Source organism: Mugil cephalus, chromosome 1 (assembly GCF_022458985.1).
Source record: "Mugil cephalus isolate CIBA_MC_2020 chromosome 1, CIBA_Mcephalus_1.1, whole genome shotgun sequence".
In the NCBI taxonomy this organism is placed as follows: domain Eukaryota; kingdom Metazoa; phylum Chordata; class Actinopteri; order Mugiliformes; family Mugilidae; genus Mugil; species Mugil cephalus.
Window position 1 is genome coordinate 17885207 of NC_061770.1, and position 17960 is coordinate 17903166.

The 17960-nt window shown below is 40.6% G+C and overlaps 2 protein-coding genes across 2 annotated transcripts; one reads left to right on the forward strand and one right to left on the reverse strand.

Moving 5' to 3' along the window:
- The first annotated feature begins 683 nt into the window (after window positions 1-683).
- LOC125007623 (glutathione S-transferase Mu 3-like) lies at window positions 684-6062 on the forward strand. The gene is made up of 8 exons (XM_047584343.1): window positions 684-842; window positions 2678-2753; window positions 2845-2909; window positions 2992-3073; window positions 3159-3256; window positions 3339-3434; window positions 5396-5506; window positions 5660-6062. Exons 1-8 carry the CDS (start codon window positions 807-809, stop codon window positions 5753-5755), a joined length of 660 nt encoding a protein of 219 aa, XP_047440299.1. The 5' UTR covers window positions 684-806; the 3' UTR covers window positions 5756-6062.
- On the reverse strand, window positions 6059-17781 carry eps8l3b (EPS8-like 3b). Its single transcript, XM_047584336.1, has 21 exons — window positions 17650-17781; window positions 17498-17538; window positions 16584-16918; window positions 16264-16379; window positions 16119-16183; window positions 15873-16031; window positions 14070-14219; window positions 13860-13945; window positions 13652-13773; window positions 13328-13554; window positions 13120-13237; window positions 12951-13036; window positions 12792-12866; window positions 12561-12706; window positions 10513-10864; window positions 10183-10220; window positions 9975-10062; window positions 8601-8717; window positions 8428-8516; window positions 8197-8329; window positions 6059-6809 (listed from the first exon to the last, which is right to left on the reverse strand). The coding sequence occupies exons 3-21, from the start codon at window positions 16862-16864 to the stop codon at window positions 6777-6779; spliced, it is 2481 nt and encodes an 826-aa protein (XP_047440292.1). The 5' UTR covers window positions 16865-16918; window positions 17498-17538; window positions 17650-17781; the 3' UTR covers window positions 6059-6776.
- Between the last annotated feature and the right edge of the window lie 179 nt (window positions 17782-17960).

Consider the following 17960-nt stretch of genomic DNA (forward strand, 5'->3'; position numbering starts at 1 on the left):
TTAAGGTTTGGACTCAGTGGTGTCTTATGCTCCCTGAACCACTCTTTCACAGTTTGAGCCAGATAAATCCTGGCATGGTCATCTTGGCATAGGCCCGTGCCATCAGGGAAGAAAAAAAAAATCCATTGATGGAATAATCTGGTCATTCAGTATATTCAGGTCATCAGATGACCTCATTCTTTGGGCTTAATGTTGCAACCCCAGATCATAGCACTGTCCCTACATGCTTGTACAGTAGATAGTAGGCATCACTACCCTGATCCTCCATCACAATGGTTCGTCACTATCCTTCCAGTTTTTAATAAGGTCTTGGACAGTTCTTAACCCAGTTTTAGTGGTTTCTGTTTCAGTAGCCTTAGATTTTTTTTTTCTGCTCGATGCATGCCAATGATTTGTCCCTTCTCAAACAGACTAACATCTTCTCCAGGACCACAGGATGTGTCTTTTCACATGGTTGTTTAAGAAATTAGAAGTCATTCATTGCATCAGTTGGGGTTAAATAACTTGTTGTCGTGTGAAAGTTAGTCACTCATGCAGTAGGAGGGTCGTACCGGTTTGGTTAGTGAAATCCAGGTGGAGATTTTGGAGATATGAACTGGTTCACATTGTTCAACTATAGCCCGTCCCCGGAAAACAAACATCACACACCAGACGCGCGCCAAGCTCGTCCACGTAATGAGGCGGATCCATTGATTGTATATAAGAGGGGGGGCAGTCTGCGCAGACCGTACCACTTTTCTCTCCGTCTCCGCAGCCGGTCCACTTTTTTTTTTCCTGACACACTCACACTCAAAAACTGCTTCAAAATGACAATGACACTGGCCTATTGGGATATCCGCGGGGTAAGTTTATTTTCTATTTGACTTTTTTATGTTTTATTTTTGGAGAACTAACCACTTAGATCCTGGTTTCTGCAGCGCTACGAGACCCCGGCTTTGACCGCCCACCTTTACTTTGACTTAACGTTAACCCACTAACGTTGAGATTAAAGTTTTATTTATGTAACGCTATAAATATACGTGATATACAACCGACAAAAATGTGTGTGTGGCTGTTATATAACACGCTATAAAAAATACCCTGCAGCTCAAACCCTTTTATTATTACTACCAGTGCCGTTTGAAGCTACTAGCGTGTTTATTTATTATCCAGACACTTTAAGCAGTTCTCTTTATATTATTCAATGCTACACAAATAGCGTTAACGGGATGTTTTTTTGCAATGCATATCCTGTCAACACGTTCTCATAAAACCAAATGGCTAGCACGATATTTAAATTTTTAGCAGCTATAATGTTTCTAGCTTTGCGAGTGCTGCACCCAGGTCAAATGTTCAAGCGGTGAAAGATCCTAAACTACTGTGCAACAATGGGGAATCAATCTCCTGCAGCCACCAGAGACAAAAGCTGCTGTTTGTATGCGAGTGTCCAAGTAACCATGCATAAATTTGATATGCACAGATTAAGATGCATCAGTGCAACTACACGATTTGCCTTAATTTGTATGTTTACAGCTCATTTATTGACTTTTTGTGGAGAACGTGGGACCTGTGCCACGCAGCCGCCATCTTTGTTTTTCCATACTTTCCCTGATAAATTCTTGTTCATAATTCTTTGAGCTGTTTGTATCTGCCTCGAGAAGAGACTGGAGAGACGGATGTGTTTTTGAATGACGCGAAAGACTGAGCAGTTTGCTGTAGGAGGTAACCACCTGTGGGAGGTAACCATCTCCCACAGAAAGGGAGAGTCACTGCCATACAAATGCATGGAGAGAGTTAAAGGTGATCCAAGGTGATCTTATATGCTGCTTTTTCATTACAACTACAATTGCGCAAAACTTATTATTATTACATTACATATTACAATAAAAAAACTGGTAATCGAATTTTTTTAAATTTATTTCAAAAGTGCAATGGGTGAAACACTGCCCCGAATCCAAGGCAAACTAGGAACGAGGCAGAAATAAGAGGAGACTCTTTATTTTCCAAAATCCAGTGTAAACACAGTTGAGCAAAAAATAATTTGGCGATCAACCGACCACTTGTATCTATCGTGGGCCTCAAACACTTGAGATACTTCTCTTTGAACAATTAATCAAGGTGACTCTGAATCGGCTGTGAAAAACAGATGTATTCCCCCTTAAAATCTTACTGTTTGTGTATGTATGTGTGTGTATATAGCAAAATTTGTACTTGAGTCATAGAGCGAGTTTAATAGCCATCAGCTCTCTGTGTATACCTTAGACCACAGGTGTCAAACATGTGGCCCGCGGGCCAAAAGCGGCCCGCCATAGGGTCCGATCAGGCCCGCTGGATGAATTTGCAAAGTGCAAAAATTACATTGAAGACATTTACTGCAAATTTTGCAAATTTTCCAATAAAAATAACTACTTTTCCTACGTTTCACACAATTTTAGTAAGAGCTGTGGACATCTGGTTGTTCATAAAAGATTTTGTAATATTGCAGTTCATTAAATGTGAACACTTTCATAATGTACTTCTTTGTGCTAAAACAAAGGGAAACATTTGAAGTTGTCATTATTTGAAGGTCTGGCCCCTTGAGATCATATCGTTCTGTACGTGGCCCCTGAACTAACAAGAGTTTGACACCCCTGCTTTAGACCCATTTCCTGATCTCTTATTTATTTTATTATTTTATTTATTTTTTTTTTTTACACAGTTTGCCCAGCCTATCCGCCTCATGCTGGAGTACACTGGTACCAAGTACGAGGAGAAGTTCTACGTCTGCGGTGAAGGTAACTTGCCCATTAACCTTTTAAGCTGACGTTTTGTTGTTTTTTAACTAAACACTTGTTCATTAATTTTATCCACATTTCTCTCGCACAGCTCCAGACTATGACAAGAGCTGCTGGTTTGACGTAAAATTCAAACTGGGCTTGGACTTTCCCAATGTAAGCCGTTTAAATTTCATTTATATGTGAAGCAGCTGAGTTTAAACCTAATAATGACGCCGTGATTCACATCCCGACACAGCTGCCTTACCTGTTGGATGGAGACAAGAAGGTCGTGCAGAGCAATGCCATCATGAGATACATCGCTCGCAAGAGCAATTTGTGTAAGTATTGTTAGTTTTTTGGTCTTTGTTTTTCCCATTATTTCAAAGTATTTCTACTTGCAAAGAAACTCTGGTCTGATAACAGGTGGAGAGACTGAGGATGAGAAGATCAGAGTAGACATCCTGGAGAACCAGGTCGTGGACTTCAGAGGGGGCTTTGTGAGAATGTGCTACACCGATGTGGTGAGTATTTAGCCGAGTGTCATTTCATGTCTTTTAACGCGTTTGAATCACCACTGAAGCCCCTCTGTTGGTCTGACACCAGGACAAGTTGAAGCCAGGATACCTTGAGGCGCTGCCAGCTTCCCTGAAGCAGTTCTCAGATTTCCTGGGAGAGAGGAAGTGGTTTGCCGGTGACAAGGTACGTCACACAGCAAACATAGGAGTCGTCACATGTTGGTTAATCATTAGCTACGTTTACATGGACAATGTTTAACTCATTCTGACCAGAGATCCCGATTTAATTGTTTATATGTAATAACATGAGTTAATAAAATGAAAATGCAGCTTTGGGAATCTTCTCAAACACTTGCTACCTACATGTTTTCGTCCTTCGTGCAAATTCATCACATGAGGTTTACCCCACGTGGAACAAACGCTTCATAGTTATTACCTGCCTTTATGCCATGGTCTGGGTGAATCCTCGATTCTGATTGGCTGCGGGGTGTACGTTAAAAAGACACCCATAAAGACTTTCCTGTCAAATTGCCTGATGACGGTTCCAAATCACTGCGTAAATCATTTTGTCACCGTGGCAACAGAAAAAAAAAATGAGTGATTTTATAGTTAACTGTAACCTATTTAGTGAATTTGATCATTTTGAGGACGCAGCTGAAGAGAAAGAGAGAAGGGAATATGAAAAGAAGAATGAGATGCAACACAAGGAGGTGACACCGGAGGAACTGGACAATTTAGAGGATGATAAGGATGAGATTAACGCAAAGCAAACCACGAAATGGGCAGTTAAAACACTTAGAGACTTCCTGTGTTGCTTACCCTCTTGCTTGATTTCCTTTCTACACATTAAATGATTAGAGTGAATGGTGGATAATATTTCTTGCACTAAAAAAACGATTTAGGAAACTATCCGCCGGACACACACGCGGTAACGAGTGCACTGACCTTCTTTGTATCACGTAATGTAACGTTAAGCAATCATCTCACTTCCCCTCCGCTGATTAACAACAGCTGCGGCCGATCGAGCTGCTGGTTCTACCATAGACATGTGGGTTCTACTGTGCGGCCACAGCAGGTTTCCCTGGCAACGCTTGCAGACGGGAGATGTTGAATAGTCTGCTCGGCCGCTTCTTGTGAAAAACTTGTCATTTAAAGAGTAAAAAACAACATTAACGTATTAATAATGGACCTAATATTTATTTATTTCGCGGTGTCCGTTTTCAAAAAATGAATGGACTTCGCGGAAGCAGCCGTCCTCCGCTCTGCGTCGTCCATGCATTTCTGATAATGAACACCTCATCCGGCGTTACCCCTTAGGTATTTACCCATTCAATGGATTATTAAAGGTTTACACCACCTCTGTCTATATGATTGAAAAATCTGGGGGTTAGTCTGTTACATGAGGCATATTATGTATATTATATATTCCAATTGGCCTATTAATCTGATTAATAGCTAAGCACATGATGTCTATGTAAAGGTGGCCATTTATTCATCTGCCTTAATCAATTTTATTTTACGTCCACTGTGTTAATACAGTTTATAGCATCCATCAGTTGAGGATATAAATCTTTAATGTGATCAGACGTCACAGTATTCAACCTCTGTTTAAAACAACTTAAAACAATGTTTTCATTTTGGAGGCTGTGGTTTGCAGTACTAATAATTACTAATAATTATTGTGTATTATGTTATTCAGACACATTTCCATAATTTTGACAACCCTGTATTAGTAAATTACTAAATAACAAACACTTGTGTTTAGTTAATACAGTTTAACAGCTCCACAAAGTACATCCTCCAAAATGACCATACAGTTCAATTACTACCGTTTTGATGCCGCTTCAACATAAAGATGTAGTAGATATTTGCTAGTTCACACAGTAGTTCCGGTAGAAACATTAGTATCGGGGTGTTTCAGCCTCTAAGTAGCCCACAGTTGATTTTATTAAAGTTGCTGCAAGCTGAGAAGTGAACCAGACAAAATCTGTGGGCTGTAAAAACCTACATACTTCACTGAGCTTTAAAGCTGTATGGACCCTTTACTACTTATAACCTCTTGTCTGATTTGTCCACATTGATCAGCTTTAAAGTCTTGTCTGGGTCATCACCGTGCTTATTATAACGTTAACTTAACCTTTACAGATCACTTTTGTGGACTTCATGATCTACGAGGTGTTGGATCAGCACAGGATGTTTCATCCTCCATGTCTGGATGAGTTCAAGAACCTCAAAGATTTCCACCACCGTTTTGAGGTGAGAACGCTCGACAACACGCCGTGCATTCACTACTGAACGTTGCATCCAGGAAATAGAGAGTTGTGTACTTCTTCCTGTCTGTTCTCTTGATGTATTGTTCATGAAACTCATCAGATAACTTGTGTATTCACTGTGTATCGTCCGTCGTAGGCTCTGGATAAGATCGCTGCCTACTTGAAGTCAAGCAGATTCATCAAAGGTCCGGTCAACAACAGGATGGCCAAATGGGGAAACAAGAAGGAGTGAAGAAGAAGTACATTCCTGCCTTAAAGAAATAATGCACAGAACAAAACTTGCCAAGGTTCAATTGACATAATAACGAGTTAATTTAAGCCTAGATGAAAATTGGTCTTTGCTATTGTCTTTTTTTATAAGTTGTTAATGATGTGATTGTGTAGGTTTAACACAGTCCAACATTTCTTTTAGTTTCAGAGCTGTCTAAAGAACAAACTGGCAATTCTTTTATACTGATTTGTACTTTATTTCTGTTTTCATCACATCCTGTAAAATCAATCCCAGCTGATTTAATAAAAGAAAAGAGAAATGATATAAACATGAAGTAGTTCTTTGTATTTCAGACATTTCTTACAATGACACAAAAAAACACTGTGGATAATAAGAGTGAAAAGCTATTGGGTTCATATTTGCATAAATACTGATTAGCCATAACATTATGACCACCTGGTCAAGTGAATCGCACTGATCATTTTGTTATCATGGCTCCTGTCAAAAGTAAATGTTGAAAACAGGACAAATGGAAAAGTAAGCGACTTTGACAAGGTGTGTGTGTATACAAAAATTTGTTGTATTACAGTGTTATTAACCTTCAGGTGGTGGTACATATCAAAGTAACATCCACATAAATTCCAGGCCCACGTTTCCCACAACATTGCATCTTCATGAGAGCTTTCAGCATTCTTCACTTCACCGCTTGGTGGTTTTAATGTTGTGGCTGATAGGTGTGTTTAATCACAGTTTGGGAAAACGGCACAATTTATTTTATATAAACACAAGTACATTATATGCAAACAAAATTGCAAATTGATTTACACTTGATTTGATACACTTAGAAACTGCTTATAAATTACACAACATGTAGGCATTTCACTCTGAACATGGTTTATCTTAAATAAAATCAATCAGCATTTAATGTAAGTAAGTACCGTAAATTCAATTCATGCTGAAAGTAAAAGATCAGTTTTAACTGCAATGATAAAAGATGTTGATTCATGGATGAGCGGAGTCGGAAGCACCGGCGCCGTGGTCGTTAGTATTGGCTGTACTGGGGTTCACTGGCCAGCTGCAGGAAGAGGAAGAAACATTACTGATGAGCTTTAATCCGTTGCGTGTGTGATTTGATCATAGACAGTATAAAAAAAATGGACTGGAAGTGTTTCTCTTCTAAAGTGAAACCAAATATTAGAGAGAGTCTGGAAAGCTAGTGAATGGACCGTCTGAGCTATCCCGCCATGCTGATTGGTTCTGAGCTGGTCACGTGTTTCACGGGCGCCATGTTGGATACATTTAACGGGGGGGGGGAATCTCCACCGTTTCCCCAGTGAACAAAAGAAAGAAGATTAAAAGAAAGAACTGGATGTCAGCTGATTTCTACCTATTATGTGAGGTAAATGTCAGTTAACGTTTGTTAAGATTTTATATGGGACAAATAAACTCAGACCATCATTGATGTGTAACTTGAACTCATAAACGCCCGACACCGCTTTACAAATGAATCAAGTTTCAAGTTAAGCTTTATGCTAGCCTTGTACTAGCTAGTTATCTAGTCTAAAGGCTTAGAAAATAGCAGCTGCCGTCATATATACTGTGAAACCCATGTGTGCATGTAATTTATGTCCATGTAAATTTGACACGTGACTTTGCCCCGGTTACTACTAAGTTATTATGGCTAATGGGCTAACGTTATAATGATAACACTAATAATAATATTAGTTTCATTTTTAAATTTCTGAGTATTTATAGTTTTTCTGAGTAATTTCATACTTTTAACGCCGATGGATGAACACGGGAGACTGAGGAGAAGGTAAACAGCTCCGTGACTGATGAGGCAATTGAGCTACAAAGCATTTAACAGGCTCACTGAAGTGATTTGTAAGTAAGATGCCGCTGGGATGTTTAAGTGAGGGCCTTTTACATATTGACATACGTTGGCAATAACATTTATAGGCCCATTAATGATGAAAATACGTGATTTATTTCAGCATAGGACGTCTGCCCCATAGGGTTACACTGTAGAGTCTTCCCTTCGATGTATCTAACATGGCGCCCATGATTTGAGTTGGCCAGACTCTCTAATAAAATTCAGTACAGCTCTGAAGCCAAAGCAGGTAGAGCTCCCCCTGGTGGCTGACTGCAGCATAGGTCAAAAACTCCACCTCCCCCATGTTAGTGGATGGGATTTGGGCCAAGGATGGTTTCCATCATTTTAGGTAGTTAATATAATGTTGGTGTATGGTGAAGTTTTTGTACAATTTTCGTTTTAGTTATTTGACGCCATAGAAGAAGTTTTAAAAATAAGTACACTGTGGAATCCAACACCGTACTGCGCAGACTTCTCTAAATTCTCAAGATGGCGCCGCCCGTATCCCCAGGAAACTAGCATCAGTTTGACCATTGCAAGGAAAAATTGTCCATATTTATACAGTCTATGGATTTGAGCTTTTACTTACTGCGGCTGTTGACTTAATGCCCTGGAGGTGGAAGAAGACCTTGTCTCCCTCCTCTGGACACACCGCCATTATTTCCTCTTTGCTCATACCCAGAAGCAGTTGTCCCGTCAGTACTCCGAGGCTAGAGATGGTGCTGTTACAAAGGGAAAAAAACAAAGAGCATCTAAATGAATCCACACAATGCAAGTCATTGTTTACAGAGCAAACATCACGAGGCTCAGAGTCACCCACATTCTGGAGAACCCCTTGGATTCCAGCCAGGCTCTCACATCGCCAGCGCTGGAGTTCACGTCCAGAGTCACCTGGCCACGATTGTCCCACTGTGACAAAGAGGAAATAAATAATGTTCACAGGTGAAATCTGTTGGGTAGTTACTCAGCAGAGCTGCATCCCACTTAGCTTACCGATGGAGCCTCCATGGGTCTGGTACCCGAGACCGGCTCCAAGATGTTGTGAGGGACGTTGCCCTCCTCATTGTGTTGGTTGCGAACAGTCCACCATTGGTTGGTCTTCCTAACCACCTGTAAAACAACAAAAACAAGCCAAAGATCTCTAGTTTGTTGATGTTAATACTCACAGTGACACAGGACACAACTTGATGTACAGGTGCATGTCAATTAATTAAAAATATCATCAAAAAAGTTTATGTCAGCATTTCAATTCAGAAAGTGACTCAGAGATCATATGGATGCATTACACACATTATGATATGTTACAAGTGTTTCTCTTAATTTTGATGATTTTGTCTTAAAGCTAATTAAAAACCTAAATTTAGTATATGAGCAAATTTGAATATTGCGATAAAGTTAAATATTGTAGACTCATGGTGTCACACGCTCATCAGCTAATTAACTCAGAACACCTGCAAAGGCTTCATGAGCCTTTAAATGGTCTCTGACGAGCTCTGTGGAGATGCTGATGTCGTTTTCCAGCAGCATGCTCCCAAAAGAACCAATAATTAACTCACCTACACCCCACAGAGAATCTATGTGGCTTGTAAAGAGGAAGATGAGAGACGTCAGAGCCATCAATGCAGACGAGCTGCTGAGGTCCGCTAATCAAAGCAACCTCAGAAGAGCCACAGGCCCCAATGAATGTAGTAAATGATGCACATGGAGCCCAGAACTAGAACTGGGTGCATACAATGTACATGGGCAACAGTAGGCCAATATTATATATATATATATAGTAATATATTATATATATATATATATATATATATATATATATATTATATTAAAAATCAATTTTTAATTGGTCTTATGTAATATTCAATCTTTTTTGCTGAGATAAATCATTAGCTGTGTGCCATAATCACCCAAATTAAAGTACATAAACTCTTGCAATGTATCATTCTGTGTGTAAAGAATCTATATAATGTGTGAGTTACACTTGCATCAGCTGCCGTCTCAACTTTCTATCAGACTGAGACAATTATGTATTCTAGATTCAATATTGTCACATGTAGTAGTTACATGTAGTTTCTATTTTAACATTTCAGTCAATTTAAGGACACCAGTCGACCACATTTGTAGTTTGTTTTTCTCTGTTGTGGAGTCAAACAAAGTTTTGTAATTTGATTTGACCATTGATCTCATGTCACAATGCAGGTGGACCACCTGTTTTATTCCTTCTTCTTTAACCTTTTTTCCAGTGTAACACAAAGGCTTGTAAAACTGTGATACAACTGCAGACAATCTTTACACCGAGTCGGACAGTGCAGGAATAAATCTTTCATCCCTGAGATCGATGGCTATCGTAGATGTTTGCCACCTCACCTCGACCACCTCGTCCTTCATCACGGTCAGCTCCTGGTTGTTCCTGGCCCTGAAGTCGTACATGGCGCGCACCTGTGTCAGCGGCTCGCTGGAGCGGTCACAGAATAAAAAAAAACGTGACCGGAGTGAAGCGCAGTGCGCCACGGAAAACACGTTTGGTTCAGTGGTGATAATGGAGCCATGTTTATTGACGTGTAATGATGCTTACTTTGTTGGCAGAGGGCTGTGTAGTCCGTCGGTCTGAGACTGCAACGGATATTGAGAACAGTCAGGCCTTTTTCAGTAGTGACAGTCTGATAATGGGGTTAATCATTTGCATTATATTTTGTATTACAGGAAAACTACATTAACAACAACAGGATAGGCTTGTCAGGTACACAGTAACTCTGATTGAGCACTAGAGATAAATTGCTACACACTTCTAAAGCTCTTGAGATCAAAGCAAAACAGCTGGGCATTGAAGCCGTGCTAAAGGAGGTGAATGGTGTAGTGCTCCAGATTTGAGCTACACCTATCTGTCAGGTGAGTATATTTCTACCTCATTTGGTTGGTGTGCAGATGACCTGGACTGGTAGTTCTGGGCGTTGTCATTTGGCCTGCTGGGGTGGCCAAGAGGCAAGTACGGGTTGTTGGCGCCCCTGTTCTCGTACGGCATCTGGGAAGGTCTGCGAGCGGGTGGGCTGTGAGGGGTGGGGGAAAGTCTGCGAGGGGGTGGGGAAGGTCTGCGAATGACTGGGCTTTGAGGGATGGGGGAAGGTCTGCGGGAGGCTGGCTGATGAGGCGGGGGTGAAGGTCTGCGAAGGGGTGGGGAAGGTCTATTAGTGGGTGGTTGAGGCTGCGAGTTTTGGTATGGGACGTAGATAGGGACGTCGTCAGTGGGCCATTTAGACCTGTGAAGAAGCAGGAAAACAGACAAACAGAAGTTGATCATCTGATACAGTATTAAGTTATTTCATCACGATAAATGTCTATAGCAACGTTCTTCAGGCCAAGGACCCCAAACTGAAGGAAAGATTAAATAGGGACCTCCTACCTACTATATGTGTTCTATATTAAACTCAGACATTGAAATTTGCGGGGGGGAAATAAAAAAATATATAAAAATGTTTAATCAACCAAAGATTTTGCGACCTTCCTGCAGTACCTCTGCAGACCCCTAGGGGTTTCAGACCCCCTGTTGAAGATCAATTATCTATACCAGTGATTCCCAACCACTGTGCCACAGCACAGTAGTGTGCCGTGGGAAATTATCCAATTTCACTTAATGGGTCAGAAAATTATTATTTATTTATTGTAAATAATTAATGTTTGTTCATCTTTGTTATATCATTGTCATATAGTTATAGGAAGAACAATTAAATCATCTTCCACGAGATGGCAGAATTGAGATATTTAACCTGTCTATTCACCTGCTGCCATTTGAACAATATAATAAGTCGCTTGGAGTGAGACAGCGGTGATAGCAATGGATAAATACTGTAAAAGAAATAGTACTCAAACCAAACAGGGTCCTGGGGAAAATTCTAACCCAGATGAAGTTCCTAGCCTGAGTAGTGGTCAGAAGAAAGCAAAAAATGTGAGCTCGAGACAATAAAATGAAAGCTATCTTGCTTTCGGAATTACTTCTAAGCAACCGAGCCGACTCTGTTATGCTTAGTGTGTGGTGAACCGTGGTTTCAAGCGAACTTAAACACCATCTCCCAACAATATCATTGCATTGCAGGTGCATGATCATTATTTCATTGTACGTTTTGTGGCATTTTTATTTGGTGATATGCTGTGGGATTTTTCAAATGTAAAATAGCCACGGCTCAAGAAAAGGTTGGGAAACACTGGTCTATGCAGTAAGCATAATGTTACAGCCTGCAGAGAGGGACTGAACTGAAAGTAAGGAAAATCTGACTCGTCTGTCCACAAAGGCTAAAGGCTAAAGTCCGCTAATTAACACATAAAACAGGTTTCCTGGCAGTAATGTCTGCAGCTACATGTTTTTATATCTGGCTACTGCTTTCACATATAAGAGAAGACAGAGATAGATGTGTCCCAGTTTTTTAACAGAATTTAGTACTTTGTCGCTCTTACGTAAAAAATCGTTGGGTTAACGGGTTTGTGGGGAAAATTCCTTTCGTTTCTACTAAAATGTGACTTAATTTTGCTGATACAATATTCAAATATCACATTCATTTGTCTCTAAAAGTACGTATCCTCAAGTCTGTGATTAAAATATTAAATATTTTGTCGTTGGATAAGGTATAAATAGTCGTTGGTCTTCCAGCACAAAGATAAAAACACATTGATACGTATTAGTAAAATTTGGATGAATTAAATCAAAATATCCTACGCAGTATTTCCTTGTTGTCCATTAGTAACTATTCCTGTTTACCATGTTTTCCATATGTCATGAATGCAGCATTAACTCTGAGCCATATTCGCCCTTAGAGGCACAACGTCCCAAGTCAGGGCGTGCCAGGACAGATATAGGTGCACTTACAGTCAGATGGTCAGGATGGGCATGAGAATGTCACGGGTTTTACCAAACTTTATTGACTTTCGTAACCGTCAGAGGATTCTTAATGGCTGCCCCACCTGGAGATGGTCCAGCTGTTGCCCAGAGACTGCCAGAACTGCATCTCATCTGGGTTGAGTTCCTGGTTGAGCATCATCTTGGCGGAGTCTGTCAGCAGGGGGGAGACCACGGTGGAAGGCAGGTCCGGAGGATACCGAGAAACCATCTGTGGGAAAAAGAACAATATTTAGAACTTGCCGAGGACAGCAGAGCAATCGTGATGGAAATTAGTGGGAGCCAGAGGAGCTTACCGCACGTAGAGCAGAGAAGAAGATGTGGACAAACTCCGAAGCACTGGGGTTTGACAGTGACCCCTCCAGCTGGCTCTGTAATACAGTCAAGAGTTGTTTTTTTTATCCAGTGTTTTCAGCTTACATTCATGTAATTTTTCTAACTGGACCAATATTTACCAGCAGGTTGAATCCATATTTAATTTTCTGTAGACAGGAGGTGTATTCTACCCAAGATGGTAGAGCAGCAACTGTAGGTGGTATGACTAAAACCAAGACACAAACATGCTGTAAATACCATCTTTACATCTAGGTGATCACTCTACAGTAGCTACATGAAGGTTCTTACCAAGTCTCGTAGATTTTGTCTTTTTCATGTTCATCCCTGGTTGTGGACCTGGGTTTACAGCGGGGTTCAGTTTATCCAGGAAGAGCTCCAAGTCTTGGACAATTTGATTAAAAACATCCTGGGGAAGAGAAAAAAAGCTAGTAGTAAAAGTCTCTAAAACACAGGCATACCAGAACATTTTAGGATTTTATCCACAGCCGGAAATTACCGTGTTCTTCTGTATTTCTGGCAAATCAGGAGGAACCTCAGGGCTGTTTCGGGCATCATACAAGTCAGAATGCTGCATCCTTTCTTGTGGATATTGTTGCTGAGATGGAACATGTTGCTGAGGTGGAAAATTTTGCTGAGGTGGAAAATTTTGCTGAGGTGGAACATTTTGCTGAGGTGGATAATGTTTCTGAGGCGGAGTATATGGCCGAGGTGGAAACGTGTCGTCTAGTCAGAAACAAAGAAAATCATTTCTTAAATAAATAACTATAAACTAAGAATACAAAAGTCCTACAAATATCAGAATAGATTGAAGAGTCTCTACCGGCCCACGTTGGGGGCACAATTTCCTGTGGCGTTGGACTCCAACTTGGCTGCAGAGGAGGCGGCGCTTTTGCCTTGAACCTTCCTGGATTCTGTTGTCCATTTACATTATTAAGATCGGTCCTGAAAACATCAACAGGCAGTGGTTAATAAATCCAAGCCTTGATTTCTACATCTGCCCTCGCCATGTTTGTAGTTTATCACTGCACCTGTTGTCAGGCGGCTCTTTTTGTGGCTCTGGGTCTTCGTCTTCTTTGTCCAAGTCGTTATCCAGTTCAATCTTAAGGAGCTCTGCCTGGTAAGACAGACCCACTTTTAATCAAATTCATCCATGCCGTTGCGACTCTACACACACCCTCTGTTCTCCTTTGTTTCAGGAAGATAAGCTCTTTTATGATTCTGTTGACATTGGGACTCACCCCGGTCTCCTCGCACTGGAACATCATGACCTGGGCCTGACGTTTCTTGCGTTTCTGCACACTTAGTATGAGCAGAGAGTTGTAGGCACAGCTGTCCAACACAGCTTTGGTTTGGGAGATGGAAGTCAAAGGCACCGCGTCCAGCTCCGACTGCACAGTCACGATCATTCAGTTAATATTAATCATTACTGAACGCATTTACGCACAGACAAAAGGTGAATGCTTGTTTCCGACTAGGCAAAGGTCGGCGACTATAAAAAAAAAAAAAAAAAATTAAAGGTACGGAAATACTTCAAACACAAGAACAAAGGCAGAGAGGTTATAAATTGTCTTAAATGATCCCAATAAAACAAAACAATATATAAACAAGTAAAAAATACAAGATAATATATGTACCATTATATATAGTCAGAAGTAATATGTGCAAAATATTCTGCGTTTGCATTTTTAATCTCTCCAAGGTATTTGGGATCAGTAGGACCTATAAAAATAAACATCAACTTTCAACAGGAACTCATAGATTTTAGAAAAAAACAAACAAAAAATAACAATGTCCTCATATGTTGACACTGGGGCTATTTCATTATTTATATTATAACATAAAAGTCACCAATGTGTGACAAAATATAAAACAGTTTATTTTAATACCTGAACGTGGCTGAGCAAAACCAAAATTATGAACGATGAAGTGCCAACGTCCTCAAATGAGTGGTTGATAATTAGTGAAGTTGTAGGTATTGATAAAATTTGTTAAATTTGCAGGTCATATCAAACTAGAAATGTAAGTTTTAACTGTACAATTTGATGGGGTTTTGTTCCTCGTCCACTTTTGTCCTGTGATCGTCTGTAGAATGAATCCAATGAAATGCCTGCTATCATGTTTTTACCAACTAGTGTATTGATCCTTTGCTACCACTAGACCAGGACATTTTTCACACCAAGGACCCCAAACTGATAGAGAGATTAAGTAGGGACGCCCTACCTATTATATGTGTTAAACTCAGCCTAGTGCTATTCATAAATATACATTATTATTATTATTATTATTATTATTATTATTATTATTATCATTTTGCATTCAGTATTAAGCTATTCCCCATCCGTTTACTAAAATATGTTGTATTCATGTTAATGTGTATTTAAAGAACTTTAAATTTTTGAGGGAAAATTAAAAGAAATATATAAAAAATGTCTAATCAACCAAAGTCTTTGCGACTCCATTGCAGTATCTCCACAGACCCACTGTTGGAGACCTATGTACTAGAGGACAGACTAAACATCCACTAACGAGGACAGCGGGTTTCAATGAAGCAGAATAAGCTGCAATAAAACCTAAAACTTAATGTCCCCATATGAGGACGCAGGGTCACAGGAGGTTAAATATTAAGTCATACTTAACAACCTGCAATTTTCCTTTCAACTTTCTGGAAAGACCTGTCCAGTTTCAACAAGACGCAATTTACATTTATCCTGCATTTTATCCTTTAGAGATAAAATTAGAGACATATTTTAATGAAGATATTTATCCAAATTTGTATATATAAACTACTACTACTACTACAGATGGCAGATTGCACTCGGCTCCCAAGCCTTTCTTTTCTTTCCTTCTCTGTTTGGTTATGTGTTTTGCGTTATGACCATGTGGTGGTGCGTGAGCTGCTTTAGTTAGACGCCGAAGAACTTGACACGTCCTCCATCTAAAACCACATCCAACACCTCTGGGATGAACTTGAGCCAAGATCCACACTCTGTAAACTTTTGTGAATTTCTCATTCTTTTATCCTTCTAGAAACATCTACCAACCTTAGTCTCGATGTCAGTGAGCAGGAGATATTCTCCCTGAACCTCCATGATCATCTCCTGAGGCCACAGACGACCTTTGGCATCCAGCCTCTTGAGCTTGGCCAGACAGTCCTCTATCGTCTTCAGCTCCTTGCCATCCAGGTTACACGTGAACACATGCTGTGGTGACAATGAGGAGGAAATGTGACGGACGATCTAAAAAGATGCACTGTTATTAATGCACATGTAGACTTCACGCTCCGTTACCTCCACTCTGGCGTGAAGATTGTCTAGTTTTTTGTTCAGCTCCTCCGTGTACTCCCTTCTCTGCACTGTGGTAAACAACATCTGTAAACAACTCACAGAAACGAGCGTGAAACTAGACAATGGGATTTTGTACATGTCAACATACAGTATATGGCTCTCCCAGTAGGTCTGGCCACGGTGGCTCTCGGCAGGTAGGTAGGCTTGAAGCCATCACCTAGGAAAGGCATTTTCTTTTGAGAGAAATCATCCAGTGAGAAACCCCTGAAAAAAAAAAATCATTTGAAAACCTTATCAAACAGGTAGAGTGGGGTGCAAGAACCTTGGGTCACATTCACCAACATGTTGTTCTGGAGATAAGCTATCCACAGTCCACAAATCAGCTGCAGTTACTACATGTTTTATCTCTTCTTGGGTGTGAACAGGAATGACTGTGTCATAAAGATGTGAACGTGAACAGAAAATAACCTTGGGGTTGGGGACGGGGAGTTGAAGCCGCCGCCGCTGCTGCCGAAGCCCCCGCCACTGCTGCCGAAGCCGCCTCCGAAGCCCCCGCCACTGCTGCCGAAGCCGCCTCCGAAGCCCCCGCCACTGCTGCCGAAGCCGCCTCCACTGCTGCCGAAGCCGCCTCCGAAGCCCCCGCCACTGCTGCCGAAGCCGCCTCCACTGCCGCCGAAGCCGCCTCCACTGCTGCCGAAGCCACTGCTGCCGAAGCCGCCACCACCGCCGTAGCCGCTGCCACCGTACATAATTCTTTTAAGCCTTTGTTTTTAACTCGAGAATCACTTGGAAGCCGGTACGACCTGAAAGAAAAAGACGTTTACAGCATTTTTAATATTTTACCAGGTCGAGTAGATTCACATAATGTTTACACAGTTGGGATATTTACAAATGATTAGACTGAGCAAACCAAACAGTTTTCTCAGATCAGTAAAATCAAGGATTTCAATCAGCATTTTAGGGTGGCTAATAATCAGCAAACCTTCTTCTCTATAAGCGAAACTGGCAAAGTCAGATTTCTACCTGTGCTGCACTGCATGTAAATCATTTCTTATTATCTCATGTCAAACTCGTTGCTTTAAAACTGAACTCGAATACAAGCAGGGGAGACAATAAAGCCCGAGAGCTCAAGGCCCAGTGAATCAGCGACAAAAACTGTTATAAAAATAAAGTTGAATTACCTAAAAGTTTCAATAATAATTTAACTTTATCTTTATCTCATGATCAGCAGTATTAATATTTAGCCTTAGCACGTGATCCTGTTTAGTCTGTTGAGTGTCTAAAGGCATAAAATCTACCAGTTTTAGTACAATATATAAGAGTAAGTAAATTTTCACAGCATTAGTTTATATTAGATTCAAACTTTTAAAATGATCACATACCTCCTGGTTGCAATGTCAGATGTACAGCAAGATGAAGTTTCCTGGCAACAACAACCCAATTTCTGTAAGTGTATTTCCCTTTAAAAACTGGATATTTATGTATCTTCCTTCAGTTATAGTTGCAGGATTTTTACTCCAAACCCAGTTATTACCTTTCAGCTCAGCTCCAGTGACATCGTCGCCTTCTCTCAAAAGGATTTTCTACCAGCACCTCTCATGGCGAAAAAGAATTTTCTCACTGAGAAAATCTCCTCGACTTCCTCTTGAAAGGCTCAAAGTGCATCGCGCCAATGGGAGTGACATTTGAGGAGGGGTGGCCTGATTTGTCATTTGATTTGAGGTGTGATGGAAAACCGCGCAGGCTAGTTATGAGTCCAAAGGTTTAGAAATGCTTTACAGTGCCAGTAGAATGAACAAAGGTCTTAAGAGCTGCAAAAAATTTTAGTTGACTTATGTAAGCATG